At 41.5% G+C, this 26,937-nt stretch overlaps 1 protein-coding gene across 2 annotated transcripts; it reads left to right on the forward strand.

Annotated features, from left to right (window-relative positions):
- Window positions 1–915: 915 nt before the first annotated feature.
- Window positions 916–24,741, forward strand: MELK (maternal embryonic leucine zipper kinase). Of its 2 annotated transcripts, XM_080371714.1 has the most exons (17): window positions 916–1,498; window positions 1,974–2,075; window positions 2,375–2,460; window positions 2,926–3,042; window positions 3,578–3,721; window positions 5,643–5,711; window positions 6,853–6,945; window positions 8,084–8,188; window positions 11,250–11,318; window positions 11,868–11,966; window positions 12,951–13,037; window positions 14,319–14,447; window positions 17,757–17,964; window positions 19,890–19,974; window positions 20,401–20,566; window positions 22,624–22,727; window positions 23,811–24,741. In XM_080371714.1, exons 1-17 carry the CDS (start codon window positions 1,141–1,143, stop codon window positions 23,968–23,970), a joined length of 2,181 nt encoding a protein of 726 aa, XP_080227840.1. In that variant the 5' UTR covers window positions 916–1,140; the 3' UTR covers window positions 23,971–24,741. The 2 variants fall into 2 exon arrangements, with proteins under 2 accessions (XP_080227840.1, XP_080227841.1); XM_080371715.1 differs by lacking the exon at window positions 11,250–11,318.
- Window positions 24,742–26,937: the final 2,196 nt, after the last annotated feature.

Genomic DNA, 26,937 nt, shown 5'->3' on the forward strand with positions numbered 1-26,937 from the left:
GGTTCTAGAGGTTATCCCACTTTTGCTTGGCAGCTGGTTGGGCATAAATCTCCCTCACGTGGTGGTAGGTGCTTGCCCCTTGCCTTCAGATTGCTTGCTTTGTTTTTATTTATTCACCCAAGTGAAATAAAAACGAGTATTTGTTATAGTCTGTCCTCTTCCACTTCCTCTTTGCATATGATGAAACAGTTTTCATCTTGAGTCACCAAGGTGCTCGCTTTTACTCTCCCTTTTTTCTTCCCCCACCTCACCAAGGTGCTCGCTTTTACTCTCCCTTTTTTCTTCCCCCACCTCACCAAGGTGCTCGCTTTTACTCTCCCTTTTTTCTTCCCCCACCCAAACAAGCAGCTGTGTGTAGCTTTGCAGCCTGCCCGGGGTTAACCCTCAGCACCATGGTATCCTGCCTTGGTTTAGTCCGCATCAGTGATGAGCTGCACGCCAACCTGATCATTCCTTATCTTTAGTGTGTGAGTCCCGCAGGGAATGGCTGAGAACACGACATTGAAATTAATCCATGGGTTTTGTAACAGGAGACTGTAGTAACCGGGAGGCAAGGAGCTGCTCATTGGCTGATACACAAGGTGACACCCCACCTGGAAGAGACAGCTCCAGGAAAGCAAAACACATTTGCTTTGCCCAAAGGGAACAGCCCTACTGTCTCTCCCTGAAACACCTTCTTTTTTTTTATTCTGGAGGGACCTGAACCTTACTCTTGGAAACGTGGGTCTTTCTCTTTGCTCTGGACAGCTTTAATACGTCAGAGAGGGTTCCAGAGGAGAACCAGTTACTGTGCCACCCCCTGTGATGGCTGATGCACTGGTTCATGCCAGTCTCCCTGCCAGCCCCATGGCCAAGATCCCCAGCCAGGGAGGTGCTCATTACCTCTATAGAAGTATATATTACCTTCTATAGAAGTAAGATGCTACACCAAAGCTGGGGGGATATCCCCCCCTTTATTTGCTTGTGACGCGTTATGCCCGCCGTACCAGAGCAAAGCCTGCATCTCTGACGGCCTCCCCCCCTGCCCCGGGCTGCTGCAAAGCAGAGCAGCAGCCGGGAGATGCCCGCGCCCCGCGGTGCCCGAGGCAGGGCGGTCCCGGGCCGGGGGCCGGGCCGCACGGCACGGAGGGGCCGCGGAGCATGCTGGGAAGCGTAGTCTCCCCGGAGCGGCCACCTTGTGCGCGGCGGCGGCAGACCCGGCGGCGCCCGTCCCGCGCCGCTCCCCGCGGGCTAGAGGAGGCGGCAGCCTTCCCGACGGGAGCGCGCGCTGGCTCCCGTCTCTGTCGGGACCGGGCCGTGGGCAACGAGACGGCAGCGGAGACTCTCCCGCCATGGCGGCGCCCGCCCGCCCAGCTCCGCCCCGCCCCACCTCCCTCCCGTCATGCACTGCGCGCTCCCGCCTCTCCGGTGACGCCCTGCGCGGTGATTGGCCGTTGGGCCGCCCCGGCCGGAGGCGGGCCGCCGTGCCAGCGAGATTTAAACGGCAGCAGCCGGCTCAGTGAGTGCTGCTCTTGCCACAGGTTTTCGTCCCAGCTGGCTGGCGCCTCGTCGGTGCTCTGGGGGCAGGTCTCGAGGGGACTCCGGCCCGCAGCGGAGCTGTGCTGATGTCGTCGTGAGCGCAGTGCTCCCTGCTGCCTCTTCCCTGCGCTGCCACCCAGGCGCAGCCCGCGGGAGAAAGCGGCCGCTGCAGCATCCTCGGGGGTCCCGGTCGCTGCCCTGCGGAGGAGGCTGTGGCGGAGCCGTTGCTGCTGCTTCTGCAGAGCAGCCGCCCGCTCTCGCTGCCCGACGTTAGCGAGGAGCCCCTGAAAGAGGCCAGCGCCTTGTGCCCTCAGCCTGCGGGCGTCCGGGCTTACTTGCCCGGTGACTTTATTGCTGGTTGTGCAGCACCGGAGCTGCAACAGCTGTGCTTTCGGTTCCTGTGGGTCTGCTCTGAGTGGAGACGTGTGGACACTGGCTACGCTTTCTCCTTGCAGGTGCTGAAAAGAATTGCACTGCCCGTTTTCGTCCCAGAATGGCTTCAGCTGACTATCAGGAAGTTCTCCAGTACTACGATTTATATGAAACAATTGGATCTGGTAAGCATAATCTGTGAATGCCTGTGTGCAATCTGTTTAACTGCTTCAGTGTTTCTCTGAGCCTTTCTAGAATACCTTACTGCAAAATCTATAGGCTGTTGTATGCGTTTTGGGGGATGGAATTCTGAAAATGCAGTGGGAAGTTGGTGGCAGTGATCACTTCTTCCTCGAATGAAGACACTGTACACTGTGCATGCTATGTAGTCCAGCATAACTGTGATATTACAGGCAAGAAAGCATGTCATCACTCTGAGCTGTAAACATCTCTTGGTTTTTTTTGGTTTTTCTTTTAATTCTAGGTGGGTTCGCAAAGGTAAAACTTGCGCGACACCTCCTCACTGGTGAAAAAGTTGCAATAAAGATCATGGACAAACTTGCTCTAGGGGTAAGCTGAAAGATACTTAAAAGTTGGCAGAATCTCCTGTTGTTCTTGTGGCAGGAACACAGGGATGCAGCAGGTCAAAGTGCTTGCTTGTCCTGTTGACTATTGATGAATGCTGTAGACTGGAAAGAATTGTAACACAAGACCAAATATCTTGCACCCTTTTATGGGGAGTGCAACGCTTGCTGGCTGTGAAGTTGAGGAAGCTAAAGATTATGACAGGAATTCAAAGAGAATGCTGATGAGAATACTAACTATTTTACATCTACCTCTGGTTTTGCTGATCGGTACACCAGAATTGCAGGGGGGTAATGGCAGAGCTGTTGCTGCATTGAATTTGAGCAGTTGAGCTGTATGCTCTCAGCTACGTGCTGCAAAACTGTGTTGAGCAGTAGTCTGATGTTTACTGTGAAGTAAAGGCTGTCAAAAGAGTTGGTAATTTCATAGCTTGCTATTGTGGTCTTCTAGGATAGCTTGTCTTCCATCAAACTAGAAATTGATGCCATGAAAAACTTAAGTCACCAGCATATTTGCCGGTTGTATCATGTGATAGAGACATCAAAGAATATATTCCTGGTCTTAGAGGTAAGAAGTGGTGTTTCTACAGTGGTGAAGGTTCCTGGGTTTAGCTGTAGTATAGATGACAACAACTTAAATAACTTTTTAAGAATGGTTACATCTCAATGATGACCATGTTCAAGATACTTTAGTTTAAAAATTAAGCTTGTAACGTGTTCCATGGTTTCTTTTCTTCTAAAAGCTGCTCCTCGCTGTTCTACAGTGAGTAGAATAACTCTAATTCCTACCTTGCACTTCAGCTGTTTTAAAATAGCACCAGCAGGACACACAGGACCCCAGAACTCCTGTGTGTTTGTCACCTCCTTGGCAATTTGTATTGCCTGTGATGTTAACATGATGCATCTGTTGCAACATGTCAGGCAACAGTCTGACTTTTCAGTATGTTTGGTGTGCTGCAGTGCTGACCCAGGGCATGCTTGGGCACTACTGCAATAAAGCAGAGGGAGTGGAATAGCATCCTCTAGTTGCTGTCCAGTGCTGCTGTTGTTTTGATTTCATTGCTGTGTTCTAAATACATTCTTTTCTTCCTGTCTTCATGCAGTACTGTTCTGGAGGAGAGCTATATAATTACATAACCTCCAAATGCCGTCTTTCCGAAGAGAGAAGTAGAGCATTTTTTCGGCAGATTGTTTCAGCAATTGCTTATGTTCACAGTCAGGGATATGCCCACAGGGATATCAAACCAGTAAGTATGAATAGGAATCAGATTTGCATAAATAATAATTACCTACTTTTATTTCTTTGGGAGCTGGAGTAAGTTATGCCTTTCCTTTCTCTTGTGCTTAGAGCTCTTTATCTAGCAAATGTCTTCTAAAAGAGCATTGTTTCTACATGCTAGTGCATTCCTCAGCTGAGCTGGATGCGGCTATACCTGAGAAAGGAACTTTCTCTGAAAGAGCAGAACAACATGCCCTAGCTGGGAGTGGAGCAGAAACATGGATCTGACTTTAAATGTTCCTTAGGTGTTTTTCTATCCCTGTTATTCCAGCTTGTATCTGGAGAGTCTTCATGGTGCTGCTCTCTTACAAAATGATTCTGGTTTCATCCCCAAAGGGAAAAGTGACACTGATGGTTTAAACAAGCATGGCTAGACAGAGGATGGTGGGGGAGATGCATGTTATGGGACCCATCCTGTAGCTTTGCTGTCATTGCAGACTTTAAGCATAGGTTTAGGGAATGGAAGACTTGAGTGCATTTCTGCTTGAAGGGGTTAGGAATTAGCATTTTTAGGGGTGCTCTGAGAAAAGCAAATTCTTAGTGCACCAGCATTTTCCTATGCAGCTCATGAAACCTTTGTCTCCAAAGGTTTGTGGAAGGAGTTGGCTTGTAGCTGGAGAGCCAGCAGATTCATAGGGTCATGTAATAACTTGGGTGGGAAATGACTTCTAGAGGCTTCTGCTTGAACCTCCTGCTAAAGCAGTGTCAGACCAAGCTTCCTGGGTCTTTATCCAGTCACATCTTTGACCTGTCCCAAGGATGAGACAGTGCAATCTCTCTGGGCAATCTGTTCTGCTCTTCACTGCCCTTATAAGGAGAAGGGCTTTTCCTGATATCCCCTCTGTGTCTCTTGCATGCCTGTTGTCTGTGATTATCCTGCTGCTGCTGTGAAGAGAATCTTCCTGCCCTCGTAGTTATTATAAGTTTCCACTGAAGCTTTCTCATCTAAAGGCTGAACAAACATGTCTCCCTCAGCCTCTCCTCGTTGTGCAAGTGCTCCAGCACCCTGAGCAGACGGATAGCCGCCCACTGAGCTTACCTCAGTTTGTCTTTACTGTACTGGGGGACAGAAACTAGGCACTCTATAATAGCTGTGCTAAGCAGAGGACTAGGAGTAACTTCCAGTCTCCTAGCTGTGCTTCTTCTCATACAGGCCTTGATATTGATGGCCACCTCTTCTGCCAGGACAGACTGCTGCCTCTTGCTCAGCTTGCCGTCTGACATCCCTCCTGCCCTTCCCAGGCCCCTCTCAGCAGATAGGAATTAGTATTCTGTTGCAGAATGGATGAAAGAGAACGGCCACGGTACTATGGAAGGACTGTGTGATACGACTTTTTGACATAAGTCTGGCTAAGGTCTGAGTGAACCAAACTAGGCCGCAGAGAGAAAAAAAAACACTAAGAAGCCCAGCTGCAGTGGAAAGTTACCAGGATTACGAAAGAGAGAAGAGAGATAAGATTGTGCTGACCTTGTACAAAAACAGAAAAACAACTTTAAGGGAGTAAGCATGAAGAACAAGGTGTAACCCGAGCCCGCTGTAACCGCGAATAGGAGGATGTATAAAAATGTAATCCTTTAGAGCTTAGCCAATTAGCAGATGATTTGTAGGCATATAATTAACTGGAACTGTATATAAGACATAGTCGCGCCGTAATAAATGGAAGCTTGCTTTATCACTCACATTGAGTCGGCTGCTCGCTTCCCCTCGCTCGTCGCAGTATTCCCCATCTGGAGTATGGGATGTCCTCATCTGCAACCATTCAAAAGCTCCAGAGGAGAGCTTTCGGTAGATTCTAGCTGCTAATGATAAGAAAAAGTAAGGGGAGGGAAAGCCTAATTTCTTGGACACTTAGGTTATAGAAGCATTCATGACCATTTTCTTTTATCAGGAAAATGTACTCGTTGATGAGGAACATAATTTGAAGCTGACAGACTTTGGACTTTGTGCAAAACCAAAGGTAAGAGTATTGGTTGCTTTCCAGAGCAGAGCTAAATCAGCTGCTGCACACACATACAAAATGATATCTGACTTCAGAGTGTAATGCAGAGACTTGCCCACAGACCCTAAATTCAGGCTGTTTGCATCCAAGCTGTCATCTGATGGCTAATTACTTGGTAAGGCCTTAAATGCATGAGAGAGCAGGTAACTGCATGTTATGACTAGACTGTTGGGTTGTTTTCTTCTTATACTTTTATATCTTTTACCAAAATCGAAGGCAGAGATCGTCCTATATGTATGTGATCTGCTGTCACATATAAAGGCCTGTAATACAAAGCTTATTCTGGTGTGCATTTTTTCCCTAATAAGTTTCAGTGGGTATGTCTTCTTTTGAAAAGACTTGTATGTGTGTGGATATCATGGATAGAATCAAATAGTTTATTCCAGTTCCATTTAAAAATCCTCTGGTTCCATATGCTTGTGCTGAGTTGTTTCATGGTTTTAAAATTAGTTCCTGAGAGCCCTTTATATTTGTCAGCTTTTAATATGCGAGGTAGTCGCTGTTAAAAAGAAAACTAATGGGAAGAAAGTCTTACTGATCGAATGTCAGCTACTTGTCTTCAGATCATTTTATTTGACTCAGGTTAGAAGGAACATCTTACAGGTGATAAAGACAATTAGACCATCATATTGATGGTATAATGTCACCTTATTCTGATATTAGGACAAAGCCCAGGCAAAGTACTAACATGGTTCTAATAAGAAAGCATTTTTAGTGGTTCTTCACAAAGTTATTGCATTAAATATCGCTATAAATAACAAGCTAGCCTCCTGCCAGTAGTTCTTTGATCACTTCTTCCAAAGTTCCATCTCCCTTTGCAGTCTCAAAGGGAAGTATTCTTATTGGAGAAGGAGCTGTGGAAAGACCACTTAGGATAATGGATGAATGAACAGCTTGGGATCTAAATGTTTAGAGGATACTCATGGCCTCACACAATTTTTACCTAGTGAAGCTCTTATTGCACCAAAGCAAAATATAAGTTGAATGTATATGCGCAGCAGAGGAAAATGAATCCTCTGAGGCCTCTAATATGCCAAAGAAGACTTAAGCTGCGTTAAAGCCAATGCTTCTGTGTGATTTTTTTTTTTTGTTATTCTAGGGTGGCCTTGATAAACCCCTGCACACACGCTGTGGAAGCCCAGCTTATGCAGCACCAGAGGTGATTCAGGGCAAAGCATATATTGGCTCAGAGGTAAGTAGAACAGTTAGGGTCATCCCCATGTCCCCCACCTCCAACTTCATGTATTTAAAGAGGGTGAAGTTCATATAGGCTGACTTGGTTTTGCTCTCGAATACTGCTTGGTAATATCACCTTAGGTAGTTCTCGGAAGCTATGCAACTAACCTCAATGGTCACAGCCTGAAACAGCACGTGGTGCCCTTGGCCATGGATCATGTAGCTGGCTATTTTGTCTCTGACTAATCTTTTGCTGTCTCCATTTGCTGCTCCATGTTTTAGTGCCCTACAACACAGTAACTTGAACTCCTCCCTTCTACTGCACGTTCTTTCAAGCAACAATTTGTTCTTTTGGTTTATTCAGCTCTTGTTGCAGGTCTTTGTGTGGTCTCAGTATCTTGTATGCTTTACCAGGCCTGTCTTTAGCTTGAAATTCATGTAGGAAAACCTGTTCTTTGTACCGCATAATGTAATAAAATTTGAGAGAAGAAAGAATGTGTTTATTCAGCTTGGATTCCATGTCCAGAACACCAGGACATGCCTTTCTCAATCGATCCAAAATGCTGTAACTACAATCCCCCTCAAACTTCCTAAACAGCTCTGCTGTTAAATGACATCAGGTTTTTTTTTCCTTTTGCATACCTTCACGCCACTGTCCTTGGCCTTTAACTCCTGCTGTCTTTTAGTTTTGAATTCTGTGAAGTCCAGTGCTTTCCAAGCCTCCTTTTTCTTTATGGTCTAAATGGAAATACCAGTACGAGGTGGTACAAGGCACATGACCTTGTCATGCCTATCCAGAGAAGAAGCAGTAGGGCTTTAAATTTGATTGTAACTGTGGTGAGAGCTCTTGTAATCAGTAATACATTACCATATAAAATCCCTTGTGATGAGGCTTATTTCATTTTTGCCAGTGAAATCCTTGTAGGTTGAAGGTAATGCAGCAATTTGGCAACCAAAGGAGAGGATATTGGTTTAACGAGTGCTCTAGCTTGAGTGAATTAAAAATTGAATTTGGGCTGTATGCTTTCACTTGGCATAGAAAGAGTTCTGTCCAGAATAAAGGAGCCTAATTTTCATGAGTTGTATGTGGGCTTTGCCAAAGTGATCTAAGCCCTAAAACTTCTTTTGCCACTCACCTCTATATTTTTTTTTAGGTAGATGTTTGGAGCATGGGAGTACTGCTGTATACTCTACTGTGTGGCGTTCACCCCTTTGATGCTGGTGATAATACCACCATGTCTGTCTACAGGAGGGTACTGGTAGGTATTGCTGGTGCTAGAATACACTGGGAACAGATATTGCTAAGCATTATGAGAGGCCTTATCTTTTCTGATGGCAGAACTTGGTGAGCTACGCCTGGAGTGAAAAGGCATATCTGCAGAATTTTATTATGCTTTGCTACTTTTCCTACTGCTATTTTGGGTATTGTTGCCCTCTTTGGTGGGCCTTTGCAGTACTCTAGCTTGGTCCTGTAATATGATAGGAAATTGAGTTTCAGGAGAAACATTTTCTTGCTGGTGGACTGGAGGTTTTTATCTGAGCCTTTATCTGGCTTCTCACTGTTGTATGGAATGGAATTGCAAGTCTGTCACTTGATTTACCAAAAGGAATGTTTTGAAATGTTAGCTGTTCTCATTTCTAGAAAAAGCTGGATTCTGCGTCTGCTATTATGCTTTCCTCCTCCAAAAAGAAAAGGAAATGTAAGACACCATAATAACAGAAAAAGTTGAATAAATATTAAGTCATGTCATTCAGTAATTGGTTCTGTTTGACTTGTGCAGCTAAATGGCTGGTGTTCCTCTTCATACACACACCTGTACCAACCACTTCCAAGCTGCCATAAAACTTATGTCAATAAAGCTTCCAGTAAGCGAGTGGGGTGAGGAGCTGCTGTGTTGCATTAAGGGCTTTTCCTTCCTCTACCTCTTTTTCCTTCTCTCGCCCAGAGTCTGATATGTCAAATAAAACCCCCAAAAACCTCCTCAAGGTGTTGAAGGGCTACAGCTGGTCTATGCAGGGGTGCAGAACAGTCAGAGCTCTATAAAGTGCAGGGTTATTTCCTCAAATGACAGAGCTTTTCAGTCTGAAATTGGAATTGACTTGAATACCTTGACAGGAGATCTGCAGTGAGCTTAGTTTAATTTGTTGTAAAGACTTAAGTACCACTACTACCTTTTTTTTTATTTTTATATTCACATGAGTCACCATTAAAATGGTATGGCTTTCCTACTTGCATAATCACAGGATCTCTCACCTTGGAAAGGACCCATAAAGATCATTGAGTCCGACTCCTTGCTCCTCTGAAACTACTGGCTACCTGAAACTAAACAATGAGACTAAAATGTTGTCCAGATAATGTTAGCAAGCATTGGCAAGTTATCAGTAAAATTGATGTTACAGGTCATCAGTCAGACTTGAGCTACTTTTCCCTCTCTTCTTGTGGTGTGAACTGTGTTGTTTATCCATATAGTTAGTATACATTGAGAACTTGCCCATTTATATGCATCTTTTGTAGGATGACAGAAAATCCTTTATGCTGGTCATCACACCAAGATGCAGAACCTGGTAAATGATCTAACTGTGTAAGGTATTAATGCCCCTAAACTTGTCAGTAGTTGCAACTTGAGCAGAGAGCTTAGATGTGGAATGGAGATCTTAAGATCATCAAAAATGATTTCTGCATAGTTACAGCTGACTGACATGCACAGGAAATAACAGCTGAGCTATATGACTGACAGAATGTTGGCCAGTGAAACTTTGAGTGAACTGAGACAACCAGGTTTTACAGCTCCATCTGGATGGAGTTGAAGACCAGTAACATCACGGGTGTCAAGATGCAGGCTTGCAATTTCCACTTTAAATTTGTTTCAATTTTATGTGGTTGTGAACTGAAAATTGCTTGAAATGAGGACACTTACACACTATTGTGGAATTCAATTTCACACATTATAGGTCCTGAAACTTATTGTAATCTTGACTCAGAACTATTGTTCCAAGTCAATGTAATAATCTGCTGCTTGAATCTAATTAGGATCATATGACTTGCCCAGAATGTTCCACATCTATTCATTTGGGAATACTTGAATAAATGCTTTTACTTTTTGAATGAAAAATCAAGCATGCGATGTGACTTTTGTAAAAAAAAAAAAAAAAAAAAACCAAAAAAACCCATAAAAACCCAAACTCCACAAAAAGCACAACAACAAAACCCCCAACCCAAACCAAAAACCCTCCAAACTTATTTCTAGTGATCTTAATGCATTTTGTAGCTATTGCAACCTATTTTTTCCTTCTAGCCCTGCCCTCAGTCAAGGAGGTGCTAATTTTTTTTTCCTTGTCTTGTAGCAATATATAAAAATAAAATGCAGATTACATGTGTTACATTACTTGGCTTAGTTTATAGCCTGTTTCACAATGCAGCTTTACTCCGAAACTATTTATAAATATCTCATTAGCGGTGTCTGTAAAGATGGAACTTCAGTGCTGTAACCTGTGATGGGAAAGCTATACATACTCTGCTTAAACATGTGTTGCATATAATACCAACTGTTTTGTTATGGAAGCGTTTGTTCGTAGAAGGAAGTCTTCCATGGCAGAAGGAATAGTGATGTTATTTCACAATGGATCTTTACTGATTTTTTTTTTTTTCCCTCCATGGAGAAGTAAATGATCCTTGATGGTGAATCTGGTTTGGTTTTTAGCTACTGTTGCTGTATCTCAAGTCTGAAAGCTGTTTTCCATTTTATTCTAATCAAAAATTTTAAAAGTAAATAACTTAATTGAAAAATTTATCTGTTAGATCTGTAACCTTTTTGCTGTCTGCAGTATGAACAGAGATCAAAACTCTGGTACTAGATGTAACATGTAAGAAAGGAAAAAGAAAAAGAATAGCTTAATGTTGATAATGGTTTATTTTTGTTCTACAAAGGAGGGATTTCAAGGCACATTCACATTTCAAAGTGCTACTCTTGACATTCATACTCCAACATGTTTATTTCTGAAACCTCAGTATTGAGTTGATATGAGGAAACAGTGCTGCCGCTAAGGAGCGGGTTAGCTGCCCAAGTGGACCAAGATGGAAATGTCACACAAGCTGGGTGGGTGAAAACTGCAGCTGATAGTCTAGGCATGGCATTTTCCTTACTAATACAGCTGGGGTTTATTACTACCATTAAATTTAGTTGAGTCATTCTTAAAGCTAAGTTTGCATGTGCCTGCTGTTCTTTTTGACTGAATACAGATGTTACTATCGTCCAAGTATTTTAGCAATTCCTGTTGAGCTGGCTGTTCAAGGTTTGTTCTAAATCCTCTTTTCTGCAGAACGGAGAATACAATATTCCAGAATGGCTCTCTCCTAGCAGTATGCTGCTACTTAACCAGATGCTTCAGGTATAGGTGTTGCTTCTATTCAATAGGCCTATAAAGTACTGTTGTACAGGTCAGAACACTGCATCAATGAAATACTTAAAAGCTATGCAATGTTTAAACAAGGACTTTAATTCTTAGAATTCTTTTTAAGAAAAGAATAATTTTTCTTCTGCTGAAAATTCTTTGAGAAGAAGGATTGGGTATAGAAATTAAAGCAAAGTTTAGGTGATTAAACAAAGTCTTCAAGCAGCCTGCATTTGGGTGTTTTTAATTTTGCTATAGAAACAACAGCTAATGAATAATAAAAATAAATGAAGCTAAATGTACTGTACATGCATTTGGGCCACACTTAGGCCATCTAGCCAATGCTAAACATTCCTGGAACAATTATTGTAACAGTAGATTCTGGAACTGCTCTTTGCAGCTCACTTGTTTGACCATCCTTTTGGCAAAGCTATGAAACAGCGTTGGTTTCCACTTTGGCTTGTAACCACCCTAACATTCTGAGTAGAACGCAAATTGTTGTCAGCTCGTCCCAAGGATTTCAGCTGCGGTTTTATTCCCCACTAGGTGGACCCAAAGAAGCGCATTACGGTTAAGCACCTGTTACATCACCCCTGGCTCATGGAAGGTTATTCTCGCGCTGTTAAGTGGCAAACTGACTACCCAGTAAGTGCACTTGTTGGATGAACACTAGAGTATTTAATGTCATCTTTACTGGCATACTAATGTCCTTATACTATGAGGGTGTGAAGACATTTCTCTAAAGATGACCTTTGAGATGGCCATGGTTTGTTTCTGATTCTTCTTGCTGTCAAGTTGGTGTTCTTTCCTCTGTTTCTCTTGAGGAAGAATTCCAAATGTCTTTTTGTTGTATTCTGCAGCTGATGACCAATTAGCAAAATAACTGACTTCTCATAAAAATGTGAAATATTTCCGCACGTGGATGACCTGTTTATTCTCCAGGCTGCTTGGTCAATGCTCTAAAGTGCAAAAGGCAAATGTTCTGGAGAGTGTGGTAGACATGGTTATGGTTTATCTTGTATTTAGTCCTCACTGAAAATTGCTAATGTCAATTTGACCTCACTGAAGGTATATTTGGCCTGTCTCTCTATCACTACTCTTGTGTAAGAGTAGTGATAGATACTAAGGTAGTATGCGGGGGCGGGGGGGGGAAATGAAGTAACCTAGCTGTCCGGCAGTAAGTACTGAGAAGTTCCTGCACGTTTGCAGCCAATGCTTCCCATTGGCCACCTGATGTCACTATTTCACTAGCTAAACAGCAGCGTTGGCGGGCCTGCAGCATCAGTTCTAACTGGCTCTGGAGGAGAAGTGCATGTCTGGTAACTGAATATTTATGGAGAGATGGAAGTGTAGCTTCCGTTCTAGTAAAAAAAAATCACCTTGTCAGGCTTTCTTCTTTGAATTCACAGGCTCTCGCCAAGAAGTGGCCAGACTGGGAAGTTGTTGAAGTTGTATGACTTTCTTGGTCTGCTCCCTACAACGTGGTTCTAACCATGTAAAACACAAGTCTAAAATTTTAAATCATGGTTTGTTATTGACTCTGCACACTGCATTTCACTATTATGAAACAATATATGATATGAGACAACTTGAGAGCCTCATGCTTCAATATCCATTATGTTCTTGCAGCTGGTACAACTTGATGAAGAGTGTATAGCAGAGCTTTCTGTGTTTTATAAACAAAGCAAGGAGACTATATTGGATTTAATATCAGAGGTAAGAAGTATGCATCAGTACTTTAATTGAACACTAATACAGTAAATAAACTTACTGTATTATCAGACTAGTCTCAAGTATGACGCTTCTTAATACTTTTCAGATTTAAGGAGCCCTTGCAGAACTCCAGATTCTAGCTATACCTTATATCTATAGTTCTGAAGTTTGAATTCGTTGGGGTTTTTTATTTTTCTCCTTTAATTGTGCTTTTGATGTTTCCTCAACCTTACCGTAACTTCCCACCATGCTAAAAAAACCTTCTGAATCTCTTAAAGTCAAAATAGACTTACAAAAATTTATAGTTGAACAACAGATGCCATTTGCTGGGTTAACTCTTTGCTTTGAAATGGCTCAGTAATTGAGGGGAAAAATAGAGTTAAGAGAAAAATATCAGAGCATCACCCAGACTATAAAAATCATCTTTTTGGAGTTACTGTTTACAGTTTTTACAGAAGTGAATGTGTTTGTCAGTTTTGAATACAAATGACAGAAGTTGAATGGGCTACCACTGCAAGAACTGTACAAATGTTAGCAATGACGTTGCAGGCTATAGAAGAGACTTAAAGCTGGAGTACATGTCATGTTTTGACCTGAGTCTGAAAATTCTCCCTTGAAATTGATTTTTTTTTTTTGCTTCTTTCTACATAATAGCATTGACAGTTCTTTGCTTTGGAAAAAAACTTTTAGGTTTTCCATGTACCTGTAGTAGAAACAGATTTTTTTAAATGCTTGCAATACTTAAGATGGATTTGTAGAGCTAATGCTACTTGTTCTTCAGTTCTAGGAAATAATCTGAGTAATCTGTCTATATGGGGAAAAGTCCTTCCAAATGGGTTTGTGGAGTTTGCATAGTCCTTTACTGGAGGACTTACAATCCCTTATAGCTATTTCAGACTAACCGTACTATGCTGCAAACCTGTCAAGCATTGTACCCCTGTTCCTCACAGAAGCAGAGTTGCTGAAAGTCATGCAAAAAGCTGGTGCCACTTGAGGAGGAATGGGGGGCGGGGAGAGAGCAGATGACTTCCAAAAAATCGAGACTTTGGTTGAAATATTGGCTAAAGCAAATTCATAGCTTTGCCATTCATTTCTTGATCTCAAACTGTGATTCAATTGAAGTCTGAAATTACATTTAGGGTGATCAAACGTCAGGGATGCACATCAGGTAGAAAAACCTGAAATGTAGAAATTTTCCAAAGGTCGAGCTTGCTTTGTACTTACAATGTTTTCACTGAGGAGATTAAAACACTCTTTTTTTTGTCCCCGTCGTCCCTCCCACAGTGGAAATATGACGAAATGTCCGCAACGTATCTCTTGCTTCAATCCAAGAAGGCTCGTGGCAAGCCTATTCGCTTAAGGGCTCCATATCTAATGGGGCATGCCAGTACAATGCAACCAGTAGGCTTCAAGGTAAGTTTTGAAAGTCAACAGGATGACATACTGATTAAAATGCTGCTCTGCATTAAAAAAACTCTGCCTGGGAAAACAGGCTAGTGCCCTAAAAATCAGTAAGAGAGCATGAGTGCAGTCAGCCATAGTCTTGGTCATTAAACAGTTCAGTCTCCTTATTAACATGTTTTAGCAAGTTGGGCTGCTTCTATGAATTGACATTACTAGAATAACTGTCTGGGACAACATGGTGCTTTATAAGCATGATGCAGAATCTCCCCTTGGCTACTCATGTAAACGTACTAAAATTGCCCATTGTCTGGCCTACATGATCATTCCAGATCTTTCTGTGTGATGCCCAACTCCTTGCTGTGCTCTTTCATGTTTGTCTCTTAAGTATTTTTGTACCTAGCTGGTTGCATTTAACATGGATTAGCAAGGAAAGTCTTCTTAAACATCCTGGCATGCCACCTGGGCAGCCTACTTTGAGATGACATGGACACTACATAAGCCAGTGGTCAAAGCAGAAATACCCACTCCCAGAGAGGGCTCCTAATTTTGAGTAAAGCAAACACGTTGCTGATGTTTTTCTGATGAATTTGATTCTCAGGTGGTTTTGTGTATCTTAGAGTAATTTCTGTTTGTCTGCTTTGGTAGCAAAGTGCAAATGGAGTATTTCAGAACTTGTCTAAAGTTGCTAAATTCCTTGCAATGTCATATATAATAGGCAGCTACATGTGATGTCAATGATACTTGTCTGTTTGACAAACTCAAAAGCATTCAGTAAAACTGCACACCTTCCTGTTAGCCATTCCCCCTTGAACTGTAGATATCTGTGTAAAACTGTTAACTAGCTATCTGAATGTGCTGTTCTCTGCATAGAGGCAAGCACTCAAATATTTTCTTATGTTTGACTCAATTGCATGTAAATCATTTCAGTTCACTCATACAACTGCTTTGAAATACAGGTGAGGAGAATTCTAAGATTGCCGGTGCTGGATTTCATATCATGAATCATAAGTGTTGCTGAATGTGCATAATGTGATTTCCATGATTGTGGTGGGTTAGTGTTCTACACTGTGATAAGGTGGAGGATCTCTAGGTTCAGTAGTGCTGATGCTATGAATTACTTCATGTCTAGTGGAGTCCTAGATAAATTTATCTGGCTAATGCTACTATTTAACATTTGCATTATGCCTTTGTATGTGATTGAAAATCATGTCTACACAACACAACAATCCCTTAGTCACCCTACAGCACTCAGGACACATAACTTACCTGCATGTAGATACTGTGAGTGAACATCAACTGAATTTGCTGAAATACCCAACTGGCAAAGCTCTCTGGCTAGAGCTGGTCTAATGTGAAGACGAGCAAGCAAACAGAACATTCAGCTTAGCCAGTTTCTGAATTTAGTGGCACAAGTTTGTACATAATACTGCCTTATTTCAAGCAGCTTCATGTGGAAGGATAGGATATTAAAAAAAATTCACCATGGCATGAGTTTCATCTGGAACACAGCAGCTGACAAATTGTATTCAGGCATTTGTATTGTAATGGAATGTGAGTTCAAATGCAGTATCAGCCTGTTAGCTTCCTGGCTGTAGCTAGCAGCCCTCTGGTAAGGGCTTTTTAGTAAGTCATCATAGCAGATCAGATGGCATACTAGGAAGCTCTGTTTCTATTCCAGTAGTCATGAGAGATCTGATCATTGCAATATCCTTGATCATGGGCCAAGAAACTTAGCTACCAGCAGAACTTAGCTTCCTAAAATGAACTCATGATTTCAAAATAACTGTATGCAATTTCACCAAATTGTATGAAATGGGCTCTTGCAGAGGGTTTCTTGACAATAACAAAAGGTGTTCAAAACTTGGGATACTGTGATATACATCTGATTACTAACCTTCATGGCTCAGACTGCATACAATCTGGGCTGAAGTTATGAACCCTGTGATTTAATAAATTACAACTTTTTTTCACGGTTAGCAATTAGATGGAGGGTGCTGAATGTTAGTTCAAGTACTCCTGAAGATTGCATAATCATACGTTTTGGATGTAACTTGTTTACCTTTATCCAGCCTCCCTTTCAGACTTTACTGCATTCTTTTCTTGGGTTCTTTCCAGCTTATTTGGCTTTCAGTAAAAAGAGGTTATGGTCTAAATTTCAAAATCAAAGGCAGATATCTCTTGTGAATTGCTTCTTTTCTTGACACAGGTCATGACAGATGACTTGATAATGGTGCTTCAAGAATAATTTCACATCTGCTTTTGATACAAATGATTAGTCATATGATAAAACTTAGGTCACCAGCATGGTAACTTCCATTAGCTGTTAGCCATAATTAGAAACTTAGAAAGAAATAAGATTTAGATCTCAGTGACACTTTTCTGACAAAGTCTTACTTTTAATTGTGCAGTGAAGTCTCAACTGAATTTTTCTTTTCAGTCTGAAAAAAATGTTAGATATGAAGATAGGCCAGACTGCAGTGAAATGCCACATGTATTTGGAGTTTTCTAATTCAGCTTCACTGTTTGAAGAATCTGCATTAGAAGAAATTGTTCTAAATACTTGCAGAACAAAGCAGGTGCTTGAAGAACGAATACTAGATCCTTAAAAAAACCCCCACTGTTCTTAATCCAAAAAATCTTATTCTAATTGTACATAAAACTTATTACATATTTAAATGTTTGGTGGACCCTGGCCAAGGGGAGTTATAAACTGGGTGAAGAAATGCTTTAAATATATAGCTGAACATAAATTATGGCTTTCTCTAGCTGTAAGTCATGATTCATTTGATGAGAACTTGAGCTTTGACATTTGATTTGCATAAAACCAGCATCTAGGGAATAAGTAAATGAGGCAATGAGAGTTTTAAAACTGATGGAAAAACAGTTAAGGTACAGCAAACAAGATCTTGGATCTATGCTAGAGCTTGGCAAGTTTTTAAAGAGTTTCAGCCTGTCTGTATTGAACAAGAAAATCCAATGAAGCAATTAAAATTATACAGATAAACTAAATGAAAAATTTTAGCTGTGTTTAGATGAGCTGGGGAGGACTAGTCTTAAATGTGCAAGCTGAAGAATTTAGAAGGAAATATAAATAAATAGCAAATTACATGAGATGTTTATTAGCAAATTATGGCGATATATAGCAAATTAGAGATATCAAAATATAGTATTGAAGAGTTTTTAACTATTTAGCTCAAAAGGCAAGCATCGTATTGTATTTTTAACCTGCTTCAGTTCTAGAATTTCCTTGTCTGTAACATTTCTGAATGTGATCAGAATACAGCAAAGGATGTCTTTTTTTTGTTACATCTCTTGTAGCATTCAAGGCATGATGCTCAACTGGATGATACAGAATTCACAACATCAACTTCAGTGACAAGAAAAGGGGCACCAGAGAAGCATAAAAACAAAGAGAATGTTAGTCCAGAGTCAGCTTTAAGAAATGAAATGCCCTTTGAATTTCCTGCAAAGAGTCAAATTGAGACACAAGTACAAACCACACCTGTCCAGGCATCTGCCTTCAAAGGTATGTTGATTGTAACTAATGAAAACTTAGAACACATATGTTGCTTAGGAATTATTGTAAATTCAAATATGAACATGATATTTGTGTATCTGAGACATCTGTTTCTGGAAGACTTAACTTTTTTTTTTGCTGTACTGGCAAGCCTGGTCATTCTAGTACAATCTGGTAAGGTGCTGCAAGAGGTAATTTTAAATTATGAGTTAAAAGGGCATGTTAACTGTACATTAATTACTGAAGTCATTGCTACTTACAGTATTGCGTGTACATGCCTTTTGGCACATATGACACGGAGTCCAGTGCTGTGTTCCTAAAACTTGTATCTGGTTCCACTTTTCCATGAAGGTTGAACACAATTTACTCAACACTGTTTTTTCTTTGTTACTACCTCAAGTGAAAATAAAGATATGCTTTTAGTCAAGTGTGCTATTATTGCTGCCTCTAAGAGAAATCTAACTTTTGAATTTCTCATGGTAGCATATGGGCACTTTCACAGTAACAATCTAGTGTGGCAGTAAAAATCACAGAATGGTTTGGGTTGGAAGGGACCTTAAAGACATCTAGTTCCCACCCGGCTGCCGTGAGTAGGGATAATTCCCACTAGACCAGATTGCTCACAGCCCTGTCCAATCTGGCCTTGAAGGCTTCCAGGTATGGGGCATCCACAGCTTCTCTGGGCAACCTCTTCCCATGCCTTGCCACTCTTACAGTGAGGAATTTCTTCCTAATAACTTATCTAAATCTACCGTCTCTGTTTATAGCCATCCCCCCTTGTCCTATCAGTACATGGCCTGGTAAGAAGTACCTCTCCAGTTTTACTGCTGACTGCTTTAGGTACTAGAAGGCTCCTATAAGGTGTCCCTGGAGCTTTCTCCAGGCTGAACAACCCCAGCTCCCTCAGCCTGTCGTTCCAGGTACTGAGGGACATTGTTTGGTAGCAGTTCAGTCTTTGCAGGCTGATTCAAGCTAAAGGTATCTTGGGCATACTGTTGTTCAATGACATCCTTTGTAAAGGATTTAATGAAGTGCACTATAAAGACTAGTTGTTTATATGAGTCTGTTTTTTGTCTTAAGATTGTATATGGTACTTTGCAGACCTGTGAAGTTAGACTTTGTGGTAAGTTTAAAAAGCAAAAGTAGGTCCTCTTTATGAAATAGGAAATGCAGGAACACTGTTTCAGCTCATGTTAGTGAGATATTTCCGAGGATTGAACAACTAAAAGCTAATTTTTTGTTTCATTGAAAGATTTTTGATTCAGGAAGAGTAGTATTAATGCTTTCATAGAGGAAAAAAATGTGGAAGTATCCACTGGAAATTTTGAAGTCGTCATTGTTTAGGGCCAGGTGCAGTTCTGTAGGGAGCTGAAGTTTCAAGTGTTAAAGTTGGGTTTAATTGTAACAACTCATTTTCTGGCTGTCTCACTTGGTGTTTGCTTGTGCACATTCAAACTATGCTCCACAGACCTCTGTCAATGTGTGGGTAATAGAACTTTTTAGGCTATTGTATAGTGTGTCTTATTAAACATAGCTATATAAATTTACACCCTTCATACAAGGGAAATGGCTTGGTGAGTAACGCAACTATTCAACACAGTAAATTGCTCAGTATTTATTCTGAGACCAGTGGCAAAGCAAGAATGCAAATCTAATCCTTTTCCTTTCCAAATTTCTAATATTGAACTGGATTGGCTGCTCTAAGGCTTGATTTGTAGAGCCCTGGGGAAATCAGTCACAGTTTTAATTTGCAGCGTAGGGGTAGTATTGTTATTATATTAAAAACTTATTTTTTCATTCTGAAGATACAGACCTAAGATAGAAAAGAGGGCTGGTTTTAGAAATAAATTGCTAATAATGAGAAATCCTTGCTGAAGAAAAGAAAATCAGTTATGCAAAAACATACCTGCTTTGGCTTGGATGCTTTCTTTCAGAGAATCCACTCCCTGAAGTCACCGCAACTAAGAAACCCACAAACACAGACAAATTGTCAGCAGCTGAGGCTCTTACAGAAAGAAGGTAAACGTCCAGTTATTTGTGTGCATTTCTGACTTGGAGCAGGACAACCTTAACCCATGTACTGCCTAGGAAGCCTTGTTACAACAGCAAGATGTTGTTTTCATTCTTTTGGTAGAAAACTTGCTAAAACCTCTTTCTACATTCACTAGAAAACAGTGAAGGCAGAGAAGTTTTAAAACTATGTGACTTAACTTTTCAGAATATATTCCTATTTTTCATAATTTCCTTATTCTAGTTCTCCATAGAGCTGCAGTTTACATTCCTGCGTTTAAATCTCAACTGAATTCCCAACAGAAACTCTCATAAAGCGCTGCACTTGCTTTGGTTTTCTCCATTCTGTCAGGTCTGTTAATATTTTAGTGATGTACCTGAAATGACTAATTTCTCACTGAGGAAAAATAACAGGTTAATTTGTTCATGTAACAGGTGTTCAGGGGAGTTGGATCCTGACTTAACTCAGATGGTTACCAGACAAAAGAAGAGGAAAGCCAAACTACTTGAAAATCTTGAAAGAGGCCTAGATAGAATGACCAATATGCTTACACCAAACAAAAAGAAACTATTCACTAGAGATTGCCCGAGGAAAGTGAAGGTATGGTTTCTGGAAAAAGTCTAACATGGAAAGAAGTATAATTATTGAAAATGTCAAACACGCTTAGAAATGCTCTGTGAAAACTTCTGTGATCTGACTTGCCTGCATTCTATAGTGAGGGGCAGTTGCTCTTACTGCATCTCTGTTAACATGATAATGTCCCAGTTATCACCAAGAGATGTCATGTTAATCTGGGCTCAGACAAGTCACCAGCAGATCAAGGGAGGAGTTTGGTTATTGCTTTTCATATCCCATCTAAACCAAATGTGAGGGAAGCAGATTGGTTTAAGAAACCCTAGATGAAAATTTTTGATCTTGTTATTTGTATGGAGATACTGCTAGCTCTCACACTAAAAAAAATTAAATATATATATTACTTTGATAACATTCCTGGCTTAGGTTTCTGTGGTCCAGGAGTGATATGTCTGTTCCATGATAGTCTTTAGTTGTCAAGAGAACCTGAGATTAAACTTAAAGCCTAAATAACTACACCTTATGAAAATTCTGAACACTGTCAGCATTGTTTTGATGTCACTGCATCTGAGCCAGTTGGCTACTTATTTTTGTCTAAGTAGCAGTTCCTCAATGCGTGGCACAGCACTTAAAAATTACATTAATAATTTTTAACTTGCCAGAGTAGAGTGAGATTGGTATTAGCTTTGTGGAATACTCATAAAATGGCATTGGCATAATATAATACCAGTGTAGTGAACAGAATTGTATGCATGGCTCAGAAGCAACTAAATAATACTTTAACAGTTACACAAGAAGGAATTTATACTTGAATCTGTAGGTAACACGTTGGAAAGACACGATCAACATGAAAGAGACAAGGCTGTTATAAAGCATAAGTGGTTCCATAGAAATAAGTGATGTATACCTTCAGCTGACGGGCTGCTGGAGCTGTGGCTGTTAGGACACCTACTGTACAGTAAGAGCTGTCTGTCAGTAAAAGGACCACTCTGTGTTTTGCAGCCAGTGTAAATGGAATTCAGCTCCTGTATTCCAGTTGGAAGCTTTTCTCAGGGGCTTTTGTCAGGGGAAAGGTTTTCACAGTCTTACAAGTTCAGGACGTATGTTGAGCTCCAAACCTGACCAACTCATCAGACAGGAGTCCAGACTGCAAGTAATCCAGGAACCTAAGCAATTGGAAACAAAAGCTAGATCTTCTGTCTCAAAAAGCTTTTATCCTTCTGCATCAGTCTCCCTTGTCCACAGTGTATGCAAAATTACTGATGCATGTCTAGGTACACTGGAGCACGATAGGGGAAGACAGAACTTTATCTCAGTGTTACAGCAGTTGTTGCAAGGAGCTGCATATGCTTTAGGCTGAAAAAGATCTGTAAGAACCAATCTTTGACTTTGGATCCTCAACCCACATTCATTTAAGCTATTTTATGGTCTTGTCTTCTCACCTGCTTCTGTGACTTCAGAAGCCACATAGAGCATTTGTGGCATATTATACAGTTGGCATACACTTTCTCCCATTACACAGGGATGTCTGAAAGCTGTTCAAGAAGACTTTTACTAGATGGAACAGACTCACCCAATATTAGGTGTCATACAAAACCTCTATAACAGTAAACTTAGAAATAGTTACCTTTTTTCTTTAAGCAGAGTGATGCTTTAGCACCTAGCTAGCATCTAGCACAAGACACATGGTGTCACGTGTGTTCTGTGGCATCAAAGTGCTGACTCACAGCCGGGCAACACACTGTAGGCAATTTTCTAGAGGTGGAGCATGCTGTAGGGTGCTCCAAGCACAGCTGTGAGGCTGCCTTCTGCAGTCCTTTCCAGGAATCGCCTCTGGCTACATGCAAGATTTCTCTTGCCTCTGTGCTGTCCTGGCCCATCACTGCTACTTTGGATTTTATGATTGGGCATGCTTTAATATTAATTGTCCAGCAGTTGTTGTTTAGTGTTCCTGTTATGACAATGTGTTGATTATGATAATATTGGGAAACTGAAGCATTTTAGCTGTTCTTGATGAAAATTTTTCATGATGTCTTCAGTTTTAGAAGAACAATTATTTTTTTTAATGAGCTGACTACTTTTAGGCATACAGTAATGTTACCACCACTCAGCTACTGAATCCAGACCAACTGTTGAGTGAAATAATCATTGCACTTACAAAGAATCATGTGGAATATGTTCAAAAGGGGTAAGTGTAAAATATGACTTCAGCTTGTATTTGTCTAGTCAGTATTCCAATCCTTGATAAAGCAGAGTATGTAAACTTACTTTCTGAGCCCTGCATTGTAAATTGCAGTAACTTTCTGTAAAGTGTACAGGCCACTAAATGAATGTATGCAATAAAACTTGTACACACAATGCAGAACAGTGTTAAATGAGCTCTAAGAGAGCTCGTTGATAGAGATGAATTGATAATAGTTAGGTAACCCTTAGGCTGAGCTGAGTTTTGTCTCTCTTGTGAAACTGTAAATACAAAAGGTTGGTTAGGGTGCAGTCACATGACCGAACTGGACAATTTTGTGACATGTTGGACACCTTTTAATCCTTCTTTTTGGCAGTTAAGACATAAGCATTTAGCAAAAAGATTCATATATTTTCAAAACTGCACGGAATCCACATGCATTATGTGGATTACTTTAATTTGTAGAATTTACTAACTGGACTAAGTTACTGAGAGTAGGATTGGTTCCTAGTTCTGATCAAAGCTTTATGTCAGTTTTCTAATTTCCCAGTGCATGAAAGAAAATGCATATTCTTGAGCACATTTATCTAAAGTTCTTGACCAATTAAATGGGAGGCATTGTAGATTGTCAGAGTATACTTCAACCTGTGGTACATTTCCAAGCTCAAAGTCTGGAAGGATACTGAATTGTACAGAAGAACCTTCTCCAATTTTAATGATTTAAACTTTGCATTCAGTTTTTCCACTTTTCACACCAGCTGAGCTGTAATGAATGTGAGAACATCTCCATCCTTCCAGCTCTGAGAATGGGGAACTGTGGCTGGGGGTGGTGCCTGTGGCTGGGTAGGCTGTTGGTGCTACACATGGGTACTTGAGTGTAAGAGTGTTCTAGGGCTAAAATATTCACAGCTTTTAGTCCACTAAATTCTGGGTTGTTTCCCAATATTCTGAATAGCAATGGGGTAATTTCTGTCAAGTGCCTTTAACTCAAAACTGAATTACAAAACATTAAATTACTTCTATTTTATATATATAAATCAATTACTGACCATTAAACAGTTCAATAATTGTTCTCTTTGTTTTGTACAGTTATTGCCTGAAATGTGAAACACTGTCTGTCAAGTTTGAGTTAGAAGTATGCATACTGAGTAAACTTGGAGTAACAGGTCTCCGGCAACAACGGCTTAAAGGTGATGCCTGTGTCTACAAGAGACTATTGGAAGACATCTTATCTAGCTGCCAACTGTGATGGGCTGATGTATGTACTGAGAAAGTAGCAGGTTTGCACCGAGGTTTTAGTCAAATATTTTAGAAAGGTCTGATCAGAAGAGTAAAAGATTTTCCAAATACAGCTATGAATGCTGCAAAACTAATCTTCCTTGGTTTTAACTTGTAATAAACGTTCTGTAAATAAAAGTTTTACATCAATGGAGATGTTATGTAAGTTTTTACCTGTCTTCTGCATATTTTACATGTACATGGATTAAAGTATTGGTGTTTGTGTGCTGAAGTTTATTTTGTACAGTTATCAAGTACATGTGGTACAGAAAGTCATTTGCATAATTCTCTTCTTGTCTCTGCTTAAGTAGGATTTATTGAGATTATTAACTTAGTCACAGCTGTGTTACCAAGAGTTACACTACATACTCCACGTTGTACAAAATGGGACTGTCTTTAATAACTCTGAAGTCAAGATTGTTAGGATTTAAACTATGATCCCATATAAAACATAACTGCATCTCATTACTAAGCCTTGGTGACACTTAAAAAGTGTATGTACTTTCTGATGCTCTTGTGTTAAGTGCTCATGAGATCACTGTGTCAAGAACAATAGCACCTTTGAACTGTTGTGAAGGGAGAAGGCATTTGTTTACCTGACTGTCTACATGCAGTTCAGAGCACACCTTTAACAGTGCAGAACTTGGGCATGAGAAATATATGGAACTAATAAGTACACACATGAGTTGGGGCCAGCAATCCAGCACCATGCAGCTGCTTGCTCACTCCCTTCCCCGCGCCTGCCCCGCACCCCCCCCCCCCCCCCCCCCCCCCCCCCCCGTAGAGGAGTGGAAGGAGGATTGGAAAGGAATGTAAAACTCAAGGGCTGAGATGAGATAAGAACAATTTAATAGGTAAAGCAAAAGCAAGCAGGGAATTCCTTCCCCACGCCCCACGGGCAGGCAGGCTCAGCCATCCCAGGGCAGCCGGGCTCCATCACGTAACGGGTACTCGGGGAGACAAACGCCATAATGCCAAATGTCCCCCCTTCCTTCTCCTTCCCCCGGTGTATATACTCGGCATGACGTCCCACGGTATGGAATCCCTCTCCGGCTGGCTTGGGTCACCTGTCCTGGCTGTGTCCCCTCCCCATGTCCCGTGCCCCCCCAGCCCTCTGGCTGGCAGGACCCAAGGAACCGAGAAGTCCTTGATTTAGTAGAAACATCACCCAGCAACAACTAAAACCGTCACTGTCCTGTCAACGCTGTTCTCACATCAGAGCCAAAACACAGCAGCGTACCAACTACTAAGAAGAAAATTAACTCCATCCCAGCTGAAACCAGGACAGGTATCAGCTTAGAACAAGGTATGTGTCTCCCAAGCACTTGTGTTGTCTGCCCTGTAGCACACAACCACACCAGGATAAAGCCAAGGAGAAGCAGTGGGAAGACATACATTGAAGCCTCTCTCTATGCAAAGATACCTGGTAATATTGAAACAAGTTGGCAGTGTGCTACAGTGTGGCATGTGCTGTAAGTAAACCTCATGTTATTGCCCCTTAACTAAAGCCTGAGGCTCACTTATCAAAGGGTTGGGTAGTTGGATATAGTTGAGTGTTGTTAGAAGCTTCCAGTAACAGACATAAGATATGGCTACTAATTAAAACTGTCTGCTTACTATCCATGACCCTGAATGCAGTAACTAGAGGGATTTTTTTGTTGAAGTGGTTACTGACCGAAGTAGAAGTGTCTATTGTTTTGTGTTTTTTTTCTAATGCCAAGTTGTCTCTTCTTTTTAGACATGTAAAGCGATAGGGACGTTTTTAGTGAATTTCAAGACAAAGTAGGAAAGTTTGCAAAGGTAGGTGGAAGGGGAAAGCTCCTGCTCCGTGAAACAGTTCTGGTCAAAAACCTTCCAGATGTGGAAGGGGATAATAAGAAAAGAGGGACGATGTGAGCAAGAACACACAATAACAAAAATGTGACTGACAGATGGTATGAGAGGTGCTAACGACAACCAGACCCCTGGTCAGTCACTTAATTGATAAGGGTGAGTGGAACATGGTAATTCTTGTTTTGGAAGGGTTATCTGGTTGAGGACCTTGTCAAATTGGATACTAAAGGTAAAGGGGGAAGTCAGAAATGAAAAACAAAGCCTGACAGACAGAAAGACAGCAAACAAGCCTGGCGAGTCACAGCAGCAGACAGGCTTTCAAGAAGATGCAGCACACCCAGGCTTTTGCAGCTGGCGAAGCTGGCAGCCCAGGGGCCCATGGTGTGTGTGGGTTCAGTGGGATGGTGCCCACTGGTGGGGTGATGTGTGTGTGTGTGTCCCAGCCCAGTGCTGGCTGCTGGCAGGGTGAGTGCCTGTGTCCTCCCCACACTGGGAGCGGGTGGGGGGTATATGCACCTGCAGATGTGAAGCTGGACCAGTGTGTGAAAAGGAGGTCCCAGGTCTGGGCAGGGGTGTCAGGTGGGTGGAGGGTCCGTGCTGGTTTTGGGGTAACCCACAAGTGTGGGGTGCCTGTGAGACGAGGGTACAAGTGCTGTGTGGTTGTAGCGAGCACAGAGCTCGACCAGCCCGTAAGCAAGGGACCCATGAGGGCTCAGAGGCCCAGGGGCTGGGCAGGCGTGCTGCAGGGCACAGAGCTGTGTCCCTGCTGGAGGCAGCAGCCACACTCTTGACATCCCTTAACAACTAATACAGAAATGTAGATGGTGATGCACACATAACACAGGATCTTAAAACAGTATGTGACCCCCACTTGAATTAAGGGTTTGCATTGATAACCCTATTGTTCTAACAAATTAGGGCTTAAAGCTTCATAACGGCACCTAAATACTTCCTGTACCAGACTCCTCTAGCTACAATATTAGATTCCTGTTCGCTTTTTGGATGTTGAAATTTAAGTTTGCTAAATATCAGCTGGAAAACATCTAAAAATGCGGACAGTGCAGCCAAGGGCTGTAGCTGATATGTATCTGGGGGGCTGCAGTAT

This window comes from Falco punctatus (assembly GCF_963210335.1).
Source record: "Falco punctatus genome assembly, chromosome: Z".
Taxonomy (NCBI): Eukaryota; Metazoa; Chordata; class Aves; order Falconiformes; family Falconidae; genus Falco; species Falco punctatus.